Source organism: Carettochelys insculpta, chromosome 1 (assembly GCF_033958435.1).
Source record: "Carettochelys insculpta isolate YL-2023 chromosome 1, ASM3395843v1, whole genome shotgun sequence".
Classification (NCBI taxonomy): Eukaryota; Metazoa; Chordata; order Testudines; family Carettochelyidae; genus Carettochelys; species Carettochelys insculpta.
In genome coordinates, this window is record NC_134137.1 from 62,985,100 (window position 1) to 63,005,450 (window position 20,351).

General features: G+C 41.4%; 2 protein-coding genes across 8 annotated transcripts in view; one reads left to right on the forward strand and one right to left on the reverse strand.

The window, feature by feature from the left end:
• RCBTB2 (RCC1 and BTB domain containing protein 2) overlaps positions 1 to 10,158 on the forward strand; it is a 44,411-nt gene extending 34,253 nt beyond the window's left edge. For 5 of the 6 annotated variants that reach the window (XM_074987871.1, XM_074987860.1, XM_074987889.1 and 2 more), the window contains 4 exons: positions 3,522 to 3,648; positions 5,318 to 5,457; positions 6,062 to 6,192; positions 8,706 to 10,158. In XM_074987871.1, coding sequence (XP_074843972.1) covers positions 3,522 to 3,648; positions 5,318 to 5,457; positions 6,062 to 6,192; positions 8,706 to 8,846 — 539 coding nt within the window. In that variant the 3' untranslated portion in view covers positions 8,847 to 10,158. Of the gene's footprint in view, positions 1 to 3,521; positions 3,649 to 5,317; positions 5,458 to 6,061; positions 6,193 to 8,705 lie in introns of those variants that run through there. The other variant, XR_012644530.1, reaches the window with a different exon arrangement.
• Positions 10,159 to 11,883: 1,725 nt separating this feature from the next.
• RB1 (RB transcriptional corepressor 1) overlaps positions 11,884 to 20,351 on the reverse strand; it is a 193,386-nt gene continuing 184,918 nt past the window's right edge. Inside the window, exon 26 of one of the 2 annotated variants that reach the window (XM_074987922.1) lies at positions 11,884 to 16,007. In XM_074987922.1, coding sequence (XP_074844023.1) covers positions 15,934 to 16,007 — 74 coding nt within the window. In that variant the 3' untranslated portion in view covers positions 11,884 to 15,933. The remainder of the gene's footprint in view (positions 16,008 to 20,351) is intronic. The other variant, XM_074987914.1, reaches the window with a different exon arrangement.

The following is a 20,351-nucleotide window of genomic DNA, read 5'->3' on the forward strand; positions in this document are numbered from 1 at the left end:
AAGGTCTCCAGCCAGTAGGAGCTGCCTGTTTGCAGGACAGGCAACATGTGAAGTACCCCTCCCTCAGGCTCACAGCGTTCCGCTCAAAGCAGCACATATCGTCCCGATAGCTGCTCTGAGCACATGTGGGGATACAGAGGGCAGGGACCCTAACTAAGGAGCCTGCTAGCTGAGAGCTTCCCAGGTAAGTGCCTCCCTCTGGCAACCCCAGCCCCTTTACAGAAGTGCAAGGTTTTGCTTTGAGTAGGGGGAGTATAAGAAGCCTCTTCCACCTCCCCCAAACTTCCAATGTTCACAGAGCTCCACAGCTGGCTTTTCTGAGTGCCAAGCAAGGATGGGGCAGGCAGGGAGCTGGCTGAGGTTCCTTCAGGCTAGATCCAGTGGCTTGGTGAGCTGAATCTGGTCTACGGGCTGTATTTTGCCCAGCTCTGCCCTAACCTGTCTTTCTTACATCTTTTGGGATGTTTAGTCATCCTCTGAAATGAAACGTGTCCAAAATAGTTTGTATTTTTTTCCAGTCTCTCTCCTATCCATGCTTTTGCTGTCATTATGGACAACGGAGCCATCATGCTTACTTGGGGGCATGTACTTTGAGTGACATATTTGACTTCGCTTCCTCACTAGGACCACATAGTCAGATCATTTCTGACGTATGCTGCTTTTTCTTCTTATGACATCTCTAAAATCTGGCCTGCCTTTTTCTTCTTATGACATCACTAAAATCTGGCCTGCCAGACAACTATATTTTTGTCTGAGGCCTCCTCATTTCATATCTTGACTATTGCAGCCACCTCATTTCTGGCACTTTTTTGTTTCAACTCCTTTTCAGAATGCTGCTTCTAAAATAATTTTATTAGTTCATTTCTGTAGCCATGTGGTCTCCTGTCTTTGTCCCTGTGCACTGGCTCCCTCTTCACCTGTGCATAAAATACAAGCTTCTTATCTTTAACATTCATCACAAAATTTAGCCCTACCTTTGTTTTCCTTTATCTAACCAAGTCAGTAGAGGTCAGCTGTCAACATTTTAATGGCGCACATTTTACACCTGCAAGTAACTGTCATTTCTGGCTTCCACAACAAAATAACAGCATTCTTTTAATCTGTAATAAAATGTCAGTTGAACATCAGCCCTTCCCTGGGGATGAACTTCTTGCATCAGACAACAGTGCAGGAGTGCTTTGGTTTATTCACTAAGTTGATAAGGAAACAGCAAAGCAGTCAAAGTATGTGGTAATTTTAAATGCTGTGATAAATCTACTTAATGCAATAAATAATATGAATGTCAAACTCAGTCATCTAAAACCATTTGAAGAATAATAAACATTTACTTTATCAGCTGGTTAGTTCTCTTTAAAATAAACATATGCATATGTTAGCTGTAGGAAGCTGATTATTTTAATCTTTTAAATACATGCTGTATTCCAGCACATATTATAGGGCAAGGTGAGGCAGTAAAGCTATCCTTTGTATGAATTTTAGGTGACTGTGTTTGCTAACAAATGGTAGAGATCTGAATTACGCAGGTCATCCAAAATGAGAGCCAATAAAACTCTTAAGCACATTATTATATTCTGTATATGCCACATTATAGAAGAATATGAATGTTTTTATTTTTAAAAATATAATGGGGAACTTTTTATTTATCAATCTGCCTATAAATCCAGAAGCCTTAGTTACTTTGAGTCCTACTGTGTACGTCTAGAGGTAGCCATAAAACTCTTTACAAAAACTTACAATGAGTTGTCTAGACATCAAAATGTCCATTATGTCATAATATCACATCCTGTGTCTCAGGCCCTTCCAGAGCTAAAAGTGAGTGTTTAGGTCCCACTGGAGAAACTCAGTATTTCCCAAACTCTCCCATTTCCCAAAATACAATATTCATACTTCTTGATTCATATTCAGCAAGATGTCAGACTTCAAATTTGTGACATTCATGTAGAGAAAAACTGTTACCATACATGGAAAGAGGAGGAAATATTTTTAAGACAGGTTTGGTTTTCGCCAAGGCTTTTTTTTTTTTTTTTTTTTTTTTTTTAAAGAAAAGGGTTCTTTGAAGCTGCTCGAGGAGTTGAAGTATTAGAACTAGAACACAGCGACAAGAAAGACGAAAAGTCTAGAGAATGTGACCTATGAAAAGAGGTTGAAAGAATTGGGCTTGTTTAGTTTGGAAAAGAGAAGATTGAGGGGAGACATGATAGCGGTTTTCAGGTATCTAAAAGGGAGTCATAAGGAGGAAGGAGAGAACTTGTTTTTCTTGGCCTCTGAGGGTAGAACAAGAGGCAACGGGCTTAAACTGCAGCAAGGGAGGTTTAGGTTGGACATTAGGAAAAAGTTCCGAACTGTCAGGGCGGTCAAACAGAGAAATAAATTGCCAAGGGAGGTTGTGGAATCTCCATCGCTGGAGGTATTTAAGAACAGGTTAGATAGATGTCTACCAGGGATGGTTTAGATGGTACTTGGACCTGCTGTTGGGGCAGGGGGCTGGCCTCGATGGCCTGTCGAGGTGCCTTCCAGTCCTTGTGTTCTGTGATTCTAACTAGTCCATGTGAGAGAGATTAGTGAGCATACAGCTGATGAGATGTCAAGGCTATATGATAAACTTGTCACAGAGGTATCACAAAGGTCTATATTATTATGTGTATATGTACGTATGTTCGTACATGCGTAGACATTTAATGCATGCAATGCTCTGAACAGCTTCACTAAAGTGAGATGAATTTTTAATGTTTATGTGTAAACCTACTACTTAGAGGACACTTCACAAGCACTGAGGGATGTATTCACTTGTTTTGCTACTCTTGATGTGAAACGGTATCTCATACTGGGAGTATTTGAAACATATTTATTTTTCTTAGCAGATCCTGATATGATTTTGTATATGTGTTATATATGCCAGAATAAATAGTTTAAAATACTATTTTGTCAGAAATCAGAGGGGTAGCTGGGTTAGTCTGTATCTTCAAAAACAACAAGTCGTCCTGTGGCACCTTATAGTCTAACATATTTTGGAGCATATGCTTTTGTGAGCAAAGACTGTCTTCATCATTAATCTAATGAAGCAGGTCTTTGCCCACAAAAGCTTATGCTGGAAAATATCTGTGAGCCTATAAGGTGGTACAGGACTTGTTATTTTGTCAGAAAGTGTTTATTTGTCAAACCACCAAAAGTAACTGGTAGTATGTATTGCCAGTTGTTACAATAAACTTCTGAGACTGTTAAGTTTCACCCTATCACTGAAATATTTCCTACCACCCAGAAAAAAACTCATCTGGTAATGGTGGACCTCTTTTTGGTTTGCGACACGTAGTTGTTTGGAATGGCTAATCGTACAGGAAGCTACTCTCTGTTCTAGAGGGCCATACTCCACACATTATTGATTTGTTACTAGTCTTGAGTGGAAGGTTGTGTTTATGACCAACACTGCTTTTGTTGAAATGCCGACTTAACGCCAGGAATCATGACATATGGAACATTTTTACTCATGCATCAGTAAGTGTTAAATACTTCTCTTGTCTTAGAACCTGATGACCATCTAACAGTAGCCCAATCCCTGAAGAAGGAATTTGACAACCCTGACACTGCAGACTTGAAGTTTCTAGTGGATGGAAAATATATACATGTTCATAAAGTTCTTCTCAAAATTAGGTAAGGAATAACATCACTATTTTACTCATGCTGAGCATTTACTATTCAATGTTATTGATATCTGCTTCCTTTCCTGTTTGATAAGTAGGCCCTGTGCTGAAAACCACCTGTTTAACCACCTAGTTAAATTTAACCACCTAGTTAAATTTCCTCCTCCCCTTCCTTTGGGTCCAGAAATTTCATAGCACACTGCTTAATCGTGCTGCCTGTATTTTTACTTGCTTTCCTCCAGTCTGGTTCCACTCTTTTCACTGCATCTAATCTATCCTGACCAAGCTTATTAGTGACCTTTTCTTTGCTAGGTAAAAATAGTGTTTATCTGTCATCTCTCTTTCAAGCCGCCTTCTCCATAGTTGATCACCTTCTCATTTCCTTTCTTGGGTTCTACACCTGGGGCCCTGCATTTCTCTCCTCCTTCATGAGGACGACTTCTGTAGCACCTGTGTTGGTAGATGTGCATCCTTCCCTCTACCTTAGGAGTTTACATTTTACAGCAGGCCAGTGGCAATAGAACTCAGGTCTCCTGATTCCCAGGGCAGCATCATGCTCACTGGATTTTATTGTTTCTCATCCCACCTCAACTCACTTGCCAACTCTTTTTTTGCTGTATCATCTTCAATTGTATAATAATTTGCCTCTTCCTGACTTTTGTATCTCCTCTAAAAATATGCCTCTTGCCTTGATTACAGCCATCTCTTCTCCTATTCCTTTCAAGTCATCTTGATTTCCTCACTGATTTCCTGTATGTTACTTCATCAGGTTCAAACTCCTTGTGATTGTCTTAATTAATCTTGCTTCACTTTAATCTCTGCTCTCATTTCCTGTTACTCTATTTCTTCCCTATTTTATCTTTTCACCACGTGGTCTCCCTGCAGTTTTTAAGAGTGGCTGGAGGCAGGGACCTCACAGAGCTCTGATTGCTGTGAAGAGGGCGTCCCTGCATCACACCCTGTAGGTCTTTTCTGTCAATAGAAAGCCTGCAGGAACATCCAGACTGGCTTTCTGGTGACAGATCTTTGTCAACAGGGCGTTATTCCTCCTGGGGATTAGGATAATGCTCTCAACAAAGTGCTGCATCCTGCACACCTGGAGAGCAGTGATGCTGAAAGTAGTAGCCAGAGTGGTCACATTGGGGCACTGTGGGACCCACTTCCAGAAGGCCAAGAACACTGAATTTCACAGTGCTCTGTCTGCACTACCCTGACGTTGACCATGCAAGGTCAATTTTGGTGTTACTCCTCATGAGAAGCAGGAGTACCAAAGTCAATCTAAGGAGCCCTTAAAGTTGGTGGAATGGACCCTGTATTGTGGACTGATTGCTTAGAAAATCAACATAAATTTACATTCCAACTAATCTCCTGTGTAGACCAAAACTAAGGTGCAGGATTTTGGCTGCACCTTCAAGCCTAACACCCTGCACAACAATGTGAAAGAAACCAAATTATAACTCCAAAGTATTTTATTGATTTGTGATTTTTATTTTTATAAGTTGACATCAAAACTGCACAACCATGCAAAATATTTATAGACATATAAAAAGATAGATATGGCTTTATCATTGCACCACATTATATATTTTATGTTGTATCTTTCTGATTGATATAGATACCTTATTTCTGTTAATTTTATCAAACAGTGAGTCACCATGTATGTTATTTTTATTTTTTAGATGTGAGCATTTTCGTTCCTTGTTAAATAACAATGATGATGAAATTATAGAAATGAGTGAATTCTCTTATCAAGTTTACCGAGCCTTCCTGGAATATCTGTATACAGACAGCATCAGTCTCCCTCCCGAGGATGCCATAGGTAATTGAGATAAGTTCAGACAATGTCCAGTTATTGTTGGGAGAGAATTTAGTTTGTTTTTAAGGGTTCTAGAAAGATGGTGTTGATCGTGTTCAGTGTTGTTTTACTACTGTTTAAACTTTTCTTTATGCTCCATTGTATGTACTTGAATGAGGTAATCCATGTTAACAGAGAAGCAGATGCTGGAGGAGGAGGGTGGCAAAGATGCAGTGAGAGAGAATAGAATGAATGGGAGAGGATGATGACACATATTAAGAAGTTTTTAAAAGGCCTTTACACCTTCCTAATTTTACCTTTCCACTTGATGTAGTTACCACAGACATTATTTGATCACAAATGGGAAGGGAGCTGGCTCAGATGATAACTGAAGGTTGAAGAGAGAGTTCACTAAATAATTCTTGTTAAAATGCGATGCCAACTACAAAAGAGAGGGAGAGCTTGTGTGCTAATAAGGCACTTCAATTTGCAGATACACTTTTTGGAATTTTGGTACAAGAATATGTCAAAGAATCATAGAGAAACAAACTGATAAATCGGAAATACAGTTTATGTGGCTTGTATTAAGACAACGTTAGCTGTGAATTTTCAACCTACTTTTCAACAGGGCTGCTAGATTTGGCAACATTCTATAGAGAAAATAGATTGAAAAAGCTTTGTCAGCAAACTATCAAACAAGGCATATGTGAGGAGAATGCATTTGCTCTTCTTTCAGCTGCAGTCAAATATGAAGCTGAGGTATGGAAAACTTTTGTGTGTACTAAAGTTCCTTACTGAAATCATTGTTTTTCTCAGACATGGGACTATCAAACAAACTATCACACATGAATATGATAATCACCTTCTTTGGCTTCACAAAGCATGCATGTTTCCCCTTTCGGTCCCTACAAAATGCAGCTGTTAATGTCATCTTCCTTGCCTGCTGACTCGATGGGGCCATTCTCCTCTTTGAATTTTTCCAGTCTCCTCATCTGCTCTGGCATGAAGTAGCTAAGCTTCACATCACCACTTAGTACAGGGCTGGGCAGTGATTTTTGATGAAGGGGGCCACTCCTAAATTTTGGTAAGTGGCCAACGGCTGCACTCTTCTATGGGAGAGGTGCAGTTTCTTGAATGGAGGTTGGGTGCAGAAGGGATCTCGGGTTAGGGACTGGGGTGCAGGAGAGGGTGGGGGTCTGAAAAGGAGTTTAGAATGTGACCTGGGCCTGTGTATTGTGGTTCAGAGTTTGGGGGGGGATATAGGTGCAAGAGAGGATTCAGGCATAGAGGAGGCATGTATGAGCAGTGCAGGGTCTGAGAGAGGGAGTTGTGACCTTGGGCAGAGGTACCAGGGAAGGTGTAGAGGATTTGGGTTGTGACCTGGGGCAGGAGATTGGGGTAGAGGTGCAGGAGAGATTCTGGCCTGCAGGAGAGGTGCAAGAGGATATGCAGAGTGTGGGAGGAGGGTGGAGTGAGGTACCAGAAGACGACTTTGGCTGGGAGGCGCTTGCCTAAGCAGCACCCAGCCAGCAGCGTGCTAAGTCAGGCTTTGTTCCTGCAAGCAGCACCACGCTGCCTGGGTCTCTGCAATTGTGGAGAGGCTTCTGGTGCTGCCTCTACCTTCAGCAAAATGTCTCCACTCCTGTTGGCTGGTTTGTGACCAATGGGAGTGGAGAAATTATGCTGCACTCCACCCCCCCCTCCACATCCTCCATCCCAGCAAATGCTCTCAGCTTCAATTGGCTGGTTTCTGGCCAGTAGGAGCTGGGAGATTTTGTTGGGAGCAGGGGGAATGCAGAAAGCTTTACCCCCAGTCGTGGGCCAGATTAAAAGGCTTGATGAGCCAGATCTGTCCTGGGGGCTGGATTTTGCCCATCCCTGATTTATTACATAACTTGGCAAGTGCTACTTATCCACCTTTTGAGTTTTCCATCACCTTCAGACCATGTTTTGCCAATATGCCACGTCTTCACTGCCAATGGGTTAGCTGTTTGGACAGTCCTCTGCCACCTTCCAGGTAGACCCTTACACAGGGTATGACCTCCTTGGGCTATCTAGTAAGGCCCAGACAGACACTCAAAGCACAAATAATATATATGATTTCAACTTGCCCAGCTACTTAAGGAAGGCCCTTACATCAAATGCCCACAAATACTTTTTGAGTGTACAAATAATAGTCTAGAGCATTTCTATTTGATTGTACCTTTTGCATGTTAATATTGTTGCTACCTTCAAGCAGAAATATAGAGCTAATCACACATTTTCAGTATCTGTCATTTGTACTAAAATTCAGAAACTTCAGATTCACAAACGTTCCAAAAGCAACCCCATGAACGAGAGTGAAGAGAAACAGTTACTTTAATTGTGCTGCTTCAAGGAGTGATTCAGATGTGTATTCCACTTAGCCGTGTGTGCACGTAGTGCACCAGAGCTAGAGTTAGCAGTAAGGATGTGGGGGGCAACACGAGCACCTAATGGCCAGAGCCCTTCTCTTGGCTTTGAGGCAGTGCTACTTGAACCTACCTCTCTTGGCTGCTTCACGCTGATCAGCCAGAGGATAGACTGTGATGCAGAGGAGACAGAGACTGGGTCACAGACAGTATTCCCTCTAATTTTTTCACACCTCTGAGCAGAATGAATTTTCTTATGCACTAATGTGAAGGTGACGTGTTGCAAATGACAAAACCCATGTGGTGGGAGAGGGCTCGGGTTTTGAGTGCAGGAAAAGGCTGAGGCCTGAGGCAGCGGGTTGTGGTGCAGAAGTGTGAGAGCTCCGAGTGGGGATACAGGTTTTAAGCTGGGGTTGGGGTTTAGGGGTCAGGGCAGGGACAGATTTAGGATACAGGGGTTCTGAGTGGGGCTGCAGGAGAAGATACTGTTTTGAGGTGGGCGTAGGAGGGGGTACATGTTTTGGGTAGGGGTATGAGTTTTGTGGTGAGGCTAAGGATGAAGTCTTTGGGAGGCAGGGTGGTGCTCAGAACTGGGAGTCTCAGTGTGTGTGTGTGGGGGGGAGGGGTTTGGGGTTCAGGCTTACCTGCGAAGCCCCTGCTGGGGATGGTTTTAGGCAGAAGGATAGTTGCATGTCATTGTCTGCTTTAAAGCCCATCAAAAGAATAGCAGCTGCCTTGACAAGTTTCTGGCCTTGCTTTAGTAATGTTTTTTTCTAGGTATTATTTGTCTTTTGAAAGCATTCATAGTATAAACAGCACTATAAGAATACTCTCTTATATTTGTAATATTTTATTTAATTCATAATCTTATTTTGTTCCTAGGATTTAGAAGAATTTTGCTTCAGGTTTTGTATAAACCACCTGACTGTAGTAACACAAACTACAGGCTTTGCAGAAATGGACCATGACCTCTTGAAGAACTTCATTAGCAAAGCAAGCAGAGTAGGAGCATTTAAAAACTGAAGCATGCTTGCAGCAAAGGAAGGTATTTCCATGATGGGAACACTTCCCCTATGAAAAACTTAAGAGCACTCAGAAGTTGTGAGCACTTCGAAGAAAAGAGGGCAACATCCATTGAAGTCAGCGTCTATGTTGATGGGTGGATTTGTAATACATAAACTTTGTGAAGATGGGTGTTTGTATAGAATAAATAATCTGCCAACAAGTTAAGTTTACATAATTCTAGTGGAATAATTTTTTCCTTTAAAGTCAAGTGGGCAGTTCACTATTTTCCATATGTATATTTTTTTCCTTTCTTGGAATGTTTTCAAAAACAGCTCTTTAACATCTTCTGAATTTACTGGACAGCATGAAACTGTTTCATGCTCAAGCTTCATTATGCACCTTTATGGTCCATTAAAGTAAATGTGCTACAAGAAGATTCCCTTCTGGTTAATTTACCTCCCTGTTTAGAGAATGTTGAGATAGAAGCTTGTTTTGCTAAATATAGGATAAAGGACTATATTATACAAATCCCTCTTAAAAGAGCCCTTAATATAAAGGAAAAGCCACAAAATAGTTTGTAAATTAGGAGTAGCAAATGCTCAAGAGAAGGGCATGCTGAATTTATTTAAGAACTTATTTTTAAGATCTAGGTTTGAATATTTGGCTCTTAAAAGCAATTATCTCACAGAAAAAAGCAGTAAGTTCTTTTTTTGTAGTGACTTTACCTCACCTTCCCAGTGGAACAGTAACTTCTAATTCTTTTTTGTCATGAGTTATTTCACTGTTAGTTTTATTGCTCAGAAACACGCCTCTTCACCTGCCATGAAAAAGAAACGCAGTGCAAAAAGAATGATCAGTTAACTTTTCTGCTGCTATTTACAGATAAGACAGGTGCTTGACATAACTTGGGAGGAGGAGAGAAGGGAAGGAGAGAGAAAGTTGTGAATCAAGTCAGGGGTCAAATCATGGAAGTTAAACTTAGTCTTTTTAGTAAGGTAACCAAGTGTAATTTAAACACTTGTGAAAGTAGTAGATGGAGGTGGTTCAGTGTGCCAGTGTTTGCTTGGAAAGACTTTTGCATTGTGAAACATAACGTTGAGATTATAAAATGTTCAGTTTTGGTTTCTGTTGTGGCACAGAAGACTAATTTGCATGTTGTTAAGTGGGAAAAGGGAACTGGGTTTAAACTGGACAAGGCTGCATAGGACCCTTAACAAAAACAGTCCTCTAGCCCGAATGTTACCGCATACTAGTATCTATCACCTGGCAACCACTATCCAAGTAAATAAATAAAGCAAGTGAAATGATAATATGTAAATCGAACAAGGAATGGTTTATTCAGGGATAACTTTCAATATTGTGGGATGAATAGGCAAAGAAAGAAATAGACAATAAACCAATACAAATCTTAACAACTACAGGAGTCAGTTCTCAAAAACCTATATCTGAATATAACACATTTATATTGACCTTCTTCACAGTTCCTGCTGGTTGCCTAGGACCTATAACCTTTGGACTAGTTTAAAGTCCTCGGGAGGAACATTAGGGCAATCCCTTGATGGTGAGTTGTTAATACGACGATGCCATCCAGTGGCTATTGGTGACAGGGGATCTCGAGGCAGCGAACAGCAGATGTTAACTGGAGTCTTGTGGTGTCCATTGTTCTTGAGATCAAAACCCACGCCATACTGCCACTTGATGAACAGCCCCCACAGAAAGATCGATGCTGGCCTTATATTTCCCTTGTGGTAGGAAAATCTTATGTAACAGTGCCCCTATGGGGAAACCCCTTAGGAGTCTCTGAGGTAAACCAAAAGATCATGAAAAATGTACTGTCAGAATGACTCAGCCCAATTCAGACTCCATTTTGTAACTCTGTATAAGATATGGATCATACCTAAGTCATGTGACCACCCTCTATATTCTCCTAGGGGTTTAGGATTACACTCCCAACCATGTACATTAATCTAACTTCTGATCAAAGCATGGGTGAATTGGCTTCAAAAAAGATGTGTCAGTGATCAGGACACCACACTAACCTTGTTCACTCATAGACTTCCTTCTTCAGCTTCTCTACATGGCAGCAGGGAGTTGTAATTCATAGTTCTGGTTTTATATTGCTGCTAGCTCTGCTCCAGCTAACACCTAAAAGCACAGTGTGCCCATGATGGTATTACCCCAAAACCAGACCCACAGTATCACCAGAATAGCTCATCTATTGTCCCCTCCCACTACTTCACTCCCCTCCTGCCAACGTTTGCTACAGAGTAGCCCCCTAACCAATTACTCTTTCTTCAGGATAAAAGGGTCTGGCCTTAGAGGAATTACTCAGGATTACTGGCGGGACCCTGTAAGAAAACTCACCAGAGTATGTTACACTGTTTACCTTGGGGAGGACTCAGAAACAACTTAAAGATACAGCTGGTTGCTACACAAGCAGCGCTTTTCCAAAACAAACCGTGTCTTTTATTGTAGTGGCACATTGATGATACCTGGCTTCAGTGTAATCAATCAAAGTCTAAAACCCTGGAAACAAACCCTTTAACACAATTCCTTAATATAGATTTAAAAATATCCCAACCTCAGTATCCTACAATTAGAAAATTATTAAGTGTTGCACCCTGCATAAGATGATTAGCTGTGTGCAGCCAGTGACCACATTCTTCAATCTTGAACTTAGTACATATAAAACAATGTAACATTCATAACACAAACACACATCTTCATTAACCTAAACATAAATTCACAAACTCATTGATCCTGTTTCTCAGCTTGATTTGCACTATACATAGCATGTATACTCACCCTAGACTTCTCCCCTTCTGCTCCATCAGGGTCAGGCCTCATGACAGGCTGGGCCTAGGTAGCAATGCCCTGGGGCGTGGCCATTTTAAAAGGGCCTGAGGCTCCCAGTCACTGCTGCAGCTGCTTTGGAGCTACGGACCCTATAAAATTGCTGCTGAGTCCCAGGCAGGGCAGGGAGCTTTATGTGAGGGAAGGGACAGCTGAGCCTGCCCTGCCAGAGCCATGCTGGAGAAGAGGAGGAGGAGACTGGACAGCTACCAGCCAGCAGAGGGAGGGCAAGAGGGCTCTGCCTCCCAGTCATGCGGGAGCTACTGTCCAATGGAAGGGGCTGCTTGAAGCCCCTACTGTGCTCAAACCAGTGCTGGACTGCGTGGCTTGCCGTGGCTGCATCCAGCTCAGGGTATGTACCCGGCACAGTGACTCCCTCCTACATTGGGGTGCTGCAGGGTGTCCACCTGGGCTTTCAGCTTCTCCCGGCTGAAATCAGTCACTTCCCTATCAGCCCCAAACCCACCCACCCTTGTTACCCAGGATTTACCTGCCTCTCACAACCACCTCTCCCCCCATGCCACTGAGGTGTTTAGTTTAAGGGCTCTTTGAAGGGGTTAAGCCTGGAGGTGGGGGTTGGTTTGGGGGTGATCAGAGTTACACTGGGAGCTGGGGGTAGTTTGCGGGATGGGGTAAAGCTTGGGGATGGAGGACGGATGTGGAGGCTGGAGCAGGTAAAGCCTGGAGATGGGTGTAATTTAACTTTCTAACTGGTACAAATCTATGTGCTCGCTGTTCTTAAAACCGGGGTGACAAAAAGCAGTTTGATGTTATTTATTAAGGACTCTTCTATGCACATGCACTGCAGCTCTTGAAGTATTGATTTTGTAACTGAATTTGAAAAAATGGCTCTTCTCCCTATTTTGGTTGCAGACTCCTACTGTAGGGAGTAACTGAAGCTGCTCTGCTTTACAGCCTCTCTTATCCAATGGACTGTCCTCGCCCTGACTGGAAGCTCATCATCGCCTCTCTCTGATTTCCTACCTCTTGCACAGCTTCCATAAGGCTCTATTGATCCCTATGGGCCGGTGTGAGGCATCTGCGCTATCACAAAGCAATTTTGAAACAGTAAATCATGTTTTCATGAAGTTCAGCCTGTGAGAGCACTCAAAAATCATAATTTTCTGTGAAATGAAAACTCAGGTATCTATACTGCTCTGTGAAATAGCCTGCATTCACTGACTAAGGGGACCCCAAGAGCAGCATTTCAAAGGGGCTTAGCGCTCCAGCCACTCCCAAGTAGCAGCAGCTGGAGGTCCGGGTCTCTTTGACATACTAGGCTGGGGGCAATTGCCTCCCCCATCAGTGAGCCAGGCGCCAACGTGGACCAATTCTATAAACTGGTAAATCTGTTTCCCTTCTGTGCCTCATGGTCCTCCCTTGGTTTAGTTGGAGTGGAAAGTTTCACAGTGCAGCGACTGTACGGCTATGTCTACACTACAGAGATCTTTCGAAAGAAGCCCTTCCGGGAGATCTCTTCCAAAAGAGCTTCTTTCCAAAGACAGCATCACTGCCCCCACTTGTTCAAAAGATTGAGCCGTGGATCAAAAAATCAGGCCCCAGGAGGACTGCTCTTTTGACAGAAGGGCCTTGTGGAGCATCTACACGTTTTCTTTTAAAAGAAGCTTTTGAAAGGGGGCACTGTTCCTGGCACAGGAGTGGCAGAGCGCTTTCGAACGGAGCGCTGCATTCTTTCGATTTACTTTCAAAGATCGCTTTGTGTGTGTGTTAGACATTCCATGCGACCTTTCGAAAGAACTTGCTCGTATAAATGCATCTTATATGTTTATACAGTGTCTAGAACCGGGTATCCTGAACTTCACTGGGGCCTTTTATGTTACTGTAATACAAACGACAATGAAATAACTATAATGCTGTTAGAAGAGAGTTACCAAATATGAAGTGAGGGAACTAATCAATTCTTTTAGATGGTAAAAAGAGCAATTTTGAATTTAAATCTAGATCCCTGCACCTGGACAGAGCTTCACTGAAGTTGATGGGTTCTGCTCACACCAGCTGGAGGATTGCAGCCTAAGCATGAAACACAAGGATGTTATTTCCACATGGCACTTTTATTTATTTTATACCTAATAGAGAGGATGTTACAAAGACCATCAATAAATTTTATTACAGAAATTTTATTGATCTAGAAATGATTAAATCCGTTAGTGGTACAATGCTACCATACACTTTTTAATGTAGTCTTCAGTTTGCCTGAATGTGAAGAGTACATTGTCACAGTAGAGGAAGGGGTAGCCGGCCTAAGGGTATGTCGATGCTTACCAGAAGATCAACTCCTTCAGGGTTGATCTGAGGTTTGATTAGCACGCAAGTGGGGACATGCAGAACCAAACCATCAGGGCTCTACACTCAGCCCTGGTACTCCTCATTGTCACAAGGACTAAAAGAGAGGTCAACAGGAGCAGCTCTCCCATTGACCTCCCGCTGTGGGGATGGCCAGAAAAATCAATCTAGGATACATCGATTCCTGCTACACAATTGTCATAGCTGGAATTGCGTATCTTAGATTGTTTTTTTTTTTTGGCCTAGTGTAGACCTGGCCTAAGTAATGAACTCTGCAGTATTCTACTCCTTGCAGTTCTCTAGCCTGCAAAGTTGAGACTTGGATATTAATCTAACTGCAACTCTGGTGCTTAAAGTCTGTGTATCTGTAAACTCTGGGGAGAAAAAAAGCAAAGAAACCTAAGATTTTTAACACTTCTGTAACTACTTACGTAAGTTGAAACCATATTTAGATTTAAAACTTAAGGTCACTGTTTTATTTCAAAGTTCATCAGAATATTTCCAAATCCACATACTGTTACACAGTTTTTAAAACTTGTTCTAGGATTAGATTTTGCTGAAAAAACATTATTAAAAAAGATGATGCAATCAAAAGTATTTTTTATTTTCAAAGAAGAGATTTCTAAAGCTACCGACACAAGATTTTTTTACAAACATGTTTCTGTGTAATAAAGCAAGGGTCCTTTGTTTTTCTTCTCCTCTATTTGCTTTAATTTAAGCTGTTGCACAAAACTAAATTTTCATTCAAATAGGCAATTCTAAAAGCAGCAGTCCTCAAAAAGTTGCAGTTTTAGACTGCTAGGAGTCCATTTTTATGCCTTTTTAGCTAACAAAACAACAACAACTGAGTAGCTAACTTCATAAATTGATTTATTTGACAATAATTTAAGTAGCCTTAAAAGCTGTGCCCTTTTTTGGAGACAGGGAGGACTTTGACATAATTTTTCAAACCTGGATGCTTCATATCTTAGATTTAATCTAAATATGAATGTGGGTGCACCTGCAAATCCACTCAGGTCACCGGCAAGTGCAGCTGGTGGGTCACTTTGGAAGTCAGGCTATTTATTCCTAGGAAGCCAACTTGAGGCACACTGATTTAAGTTATTCAAACTAATGTTTTATTCCCATTTCTTGGTGAAACTAAGTAGCAAAATCATTGACTTTAGGTGAATCAATATTTGCAGGGAGCACAGCAAGAAAAGAGTACGATTTCATTTCATGTACATTTCTCTTATTTCTCAGAATACAGAAAGATGAAAGCGCACTTTGAGTATTTTGTACCTGAGCCAAAGAATAAGTCTGTCCCTTCTCAGCTGATCAGCTGTTTAACTGCCCACTCAAAGGGTGAGGGGGGAAAAAAGTACTAGTTAAGAATTTGAGGTATCAGTTATTTCTTTCAATAGTATGATTGTGAGTTTACTTTGCATGCAGGTTGTACTTGTGATGATAGGGCCTAAGGCTGCAACAGTTATGACTGCATGCATAGTTAAGTTAATGAGCCTCAGTATGGTAATTTTAGAGAGTCAGAAGTCATTTCAGTACCTTGCCCTAATTCACAAAATATGCAAATAGTGCATAAAATCCCAACATTAAAATGAAATCTAATGAACAAACAAATGAGTGCATTTCAAATCATTCTAGCTAACTTTATTTTTGATAGAAGATCAAAATAGTTCAAAATAAGTAGAATGAATTTTACTTAAATGAACAATATTGCTGTAGGAAGCTGAAAATCTTTTCGAAATCCTCAAAAATATATAAATTAATATACATTGTGTACATGCTACATCATAACCCATAATATCATGAAAAACACTGAAGTAAAAAAAGCCAAACATTTTAAACTAGCAATTGATAATAAAAAATGAGCTAACATTATGGTGGCTGCAAAACAAAGACAAATTCATAAAAGCATTGCAATATACTGCAGAGTCCTGAAAAAAAATGTTTACTTTTCTTCAGTGGCTGATGAATCAGTTCCATCATTTACCTTTTGCTTTTGCATTCTTGTTCGTGTAGATGCTAGAGAAGAGACAGTAACTTTTTACCACCTTTTATGGTAAATCAACTTGTGCAAAATTTATTTTAAAGGGTGTTATTTCTCTGTAATAAAAAATATAACTTTTACCCTGTTAACTTTGCTAAATAAATTAAACACTAATTTGAACTACAAGTACTCAAATATTTAATTCTGAATTACTTCAGTAATTCCTACTGGCCAGTTCATTTTGCAACCTCAAAGAACTGTGTACTTTTATTGGCTCCCATTACTGTATTATTGAAACTCTTACCTTTTTCCTTCCTCAGATAAGCTTGTCCAGTGAGCCATTTATGATTCAGGTCCTTTTATTGCTCAGAGACAGTTTATTCCTCAGTTATAAGAGAGCTCTGCATCTGAGCCTGACTCATCGGCTTTTCCTAAAATGTCAGTGGCTAAACAACCACACACTAATAAAAAGTAACTAGATGTTATACTAGAACATCAACTTTGCAACTAGTAAATTACCAACAGACTTTTTGACCCAGATTTTAGTTGCCTACCCCAATTAACAAAGAGATATGTTGAGGTCTTTGGTTCAGCAGAGACAAGAAAATCTGATAGGTTGAATAACTGTTTTTGGTGGGCTTGTGTGTGGGCACATATACAAGTTGTGACAAGCTGTGGAAAAATTGTAGTTATACCAATACTATCGAGAAGTAGTTCTCAACCTTTAATGACTATTGTAACCTATTCTAGAGTCTGATGCCCAAGCTCCATTACTCAAGGCTGAAGCCTGTAACTTAGCTTCACAGCGCCCCAGACAATTGCCCCACTTGTCCCCTCTTAATGCCAGTCCTGCTTGCAACCCACCCAAACCCATCTTGTGAACTCACCCCCAAAGGTTGCAACCCCCAGCTCAAAAACACTGACCTAGATCAGTCATTCTCAAACTGTGGGTTGGGACCCCAGAGTGAGTCACAATCTTTTTTTAGTCAGATTGCCAGGGCTTGTGTTAGACTTGTTGGGGTCTGGGGTGGAAGCTGGGCAATGAGGCTCAGATTCTGGCTTCAGCCCTGAGCGGCACAGCTCAGGGTATAGGCCCACCCCTCAAAGCAGTGAAAGGTGGCCGTGGGCTTGGCTTCACTCCCCCTGCACAAGGCAGTGGGTTGGCCCTATGCTCAGGCTTCAGTCACCCCTGCTGGGGTTATGTAATTTTTTTTTTGTCAGCATGGAGTCCCAGTGTAATGAGGTTGAGTACTGATGATATAGATGAGTTGCATAAAATCTACTGGTAAGAAAGGTTATTTTTAAGCTCCAAATGACGGGATACGTTACTCCAATTGGCTTAGGGGGCTGAAAACGTGGTCTCAAGGGTAGGAGGGTAGCTTCATTTTTAGTGTGAGGGATGAATGTTGTATTTGAAAAGCTGAAGGAATTCTGCAGAAGTGGAAAGAATGAACTGACTTCCTGTAACCACACACAAGTGAACATAAAATTACAGTGGATCTGTGGTGTTTCAAGTGTAAAAACAAGGTACCATATCAAGCTGTGCAAAATGTAGTCTCCTGTGCACATACTATTCATGGAGCACGTGCCTTCCAGCTACCGAACTCCAAAGCTGTTCACCTGGTCTTAAGTGCAGCTGCATCTAACAATAATTTGTAGTAATTTAGTCCAAATGACTTTCCACTGGAAAATGTTTAGGGATACACCTTGGTGTGACTGCTTTAAAAAGTGGGCTTTAACACAGACTTCACTGCATGGACATTTTGAAACAAGCAGGGCTAGAAGACCATGAAAAGATGAAACACATCAAGGTGGAGCCCAAGGAGTACCTCTCTGGCACAAGCTGCATCTGAGACCTGCCACCCAATTCAGCATGTAACATAACGTCTCCGCCCATGAAACCTGCTGCTCTTGAGTGCCCTACTTTGTCTTCTGAAGCATGAATCCTTTGTATGCATTCTTAATCTAGATTCCACCCATTTGGAAATGGCACCTTTAAAGCCTTTTATGTTGCTGGGTCTGGTATTAATACAGAATGAGAAGCTAGAGTTTTATGAACTGTTCCATCCTTTCCAAGGTATCGTGAATTTCCTCCTGAAATCCAGTGTGGGTTGCTGTTTTTCTCTTTGTGTTCTTGAACTCGGTATTTTTAAAAAAAGAAAGGGGGGGGGCAACTTTTTGGGATTAATTCGTCCTCTGTATTAGTCTGTCCCTATGGAGTATGTGGTACAGTGGCTTGTGGAAGTATGCCAAGTTCACTAATGGATAGGAGAGCGTTTGCAGTACTAAAATAAGAGTGGAATTGTCAAAACTATACCATACTGGCTTAACTGTTCCTATTGAACTTTGAGGAACTGTACCTTCCACTTCAGTAGGAGCAGAGTTAGGCCAACTCTAAGCACTTTTGAAAATCCCCATCAAATTCCTTGTCAAACATCTCATTTTAGGTCTACTGCTTTCAATGAGTATGTGAATGTGATCTGCCAAAGAAGCCATCTGGGGACAAAGGACAGAATACTAATGAAGTCTGCGCTGTAGGTACCAGGCATCAGTTCTGGAGACTGTGAGGAGAAAAAATTACTGGAATGTGAACTGTTTATCTGCAATATCTCTCTGTACGAACAACTTAAAAAAGGCTCCAAATGAAGTATCTTCCAGGATGATTCCTTCCTGGAAAATAGAATGTTTTCCTGCACAGAACATTTTCTTTAGCTCTTCAAAGTCGCTGGAATTTGTGTTCAGTTTCTGAGGGAACATTTGGAGAGTGAGTTGTCCCTCCTTGAGGGCAAATGCAACAGGGCCTGGAATGTCAGATATGTCAGCTCTTACAACTAGTCTTTAAAGTGCTACTTGACTGCTTTTTGCTCTTACAGCTGCTGACTCATAGTCCAGTGGACAGCAATCCACATCATATTGTCTTCTTTGGTCTTCTGTGCCACTCTGGACAGTAGTGGACTAAGACAGAAGGTATAGTAGGGAAGTGGGTGATGAGTCCAAGGACATATTTCCACTGCTGCCACTTTCTGGAGGTCCACTCTGTGGACAGATTTTTGCAGCTTTTCCTGACACTTTAAGGGAATATTTGTGTAAGTCCCATTTGATTGAATAAAGGGTGAAAAATCTAGCACCACAGTGATGGTGGTTTTCTGCAAAGGCGAAAGGTTAGCTAGGATGTTAATAGTTCGCAATCTCATGCTGCAGACATTTCCTGGGATTTGTAGACTCCACAGCTGCTAGCCAAATTGAAGGCTCTGCTGATGCCCTCTAGTGGAAATAGGTATCATCTTACGATTTAATGATGAAAGTCTCTTTCTTCATCAACAGAGGATGATCCCCAAATGAGTCATCTTTAGCTTTCCATATTTTGTTCACTTGCTCAGTGCCTTGAAATTCAAAACATTTCTGATTTTTCTAGATCCTTTTAGGCCTAAAATAAAGATTGAGTATGTTCCAGAGAATCTCTCTGAGAGAGTAATGGTTTGGTTCGCTCTGTCAAGAGGACACAGTCTGATGCTGCCTGTATTAATGTCAATTTCTCAGGGTTATTTATCTTTCTGAGTTGTACGAAGCAAATGTAGAGACTCCTCCAGATAACATTTCAATAGTTTTAAGGATTAAAATTGTTCTGTATGAATTTTTATGTAAAAAATGATTTATGCCCATCCTCTATTGGTATGACTGGTTTTTATTGTTTTTTGTTTGTTTTTTTTAAGTCTTAACAGCCACTGAAGTCTGATTTTTTTTAAACCTTCTGTTACCACCTGTTGGTAGCTTGGGTATTAGCTGTAAAGTTTCATCATCTGCCTGTTTTGACATCTGCCCTTGGAAAGTTGTCCCAATGCTAAATTGGTTAAATTTCTCATGCAGGGTGGTTGTTACACTTGCTGGGCCCCTGGGCAAAAGGAGGTGGCTCCACATTCCTGAAAGGAGAGGAGCTTGGGGGCAGTCAGCCCTCAGCGCTGCCCAGAGCATGCTGCAATGTCACTCCAGTGGCGATTTTAAAGGGTCCAGAGCTCCAGGTGCTGATGCTGCTGTGATAGTGGCACCTGGAGTCCCCGGCCCTTGGCTTCAAGGCAACTGCCCCTTTGGACCCTTCCTGCACGCCACCAGCAGGCCTGCTCTTATGACTAGGTTGATTTGAATTTAAAATTTCTTTTGTTAGTGGATAAGACATGTTTACATATCAGAACCTGTTGATGGTTCTGGCTTGGTCTCTTAATGGAGTTGTTTCCAAACTCCACGTCAGTAGGTCTCTTTGAATCATAGTTTTATAGGTCTTATCACGACCCTTTGAGAGATGAAATTCCAGGGTCCCCACTTGGGTTTCTGGCCGTCTTATATTTCTTTGGCTGCAAGGAGCTTCAGTCACAAAATGTGCA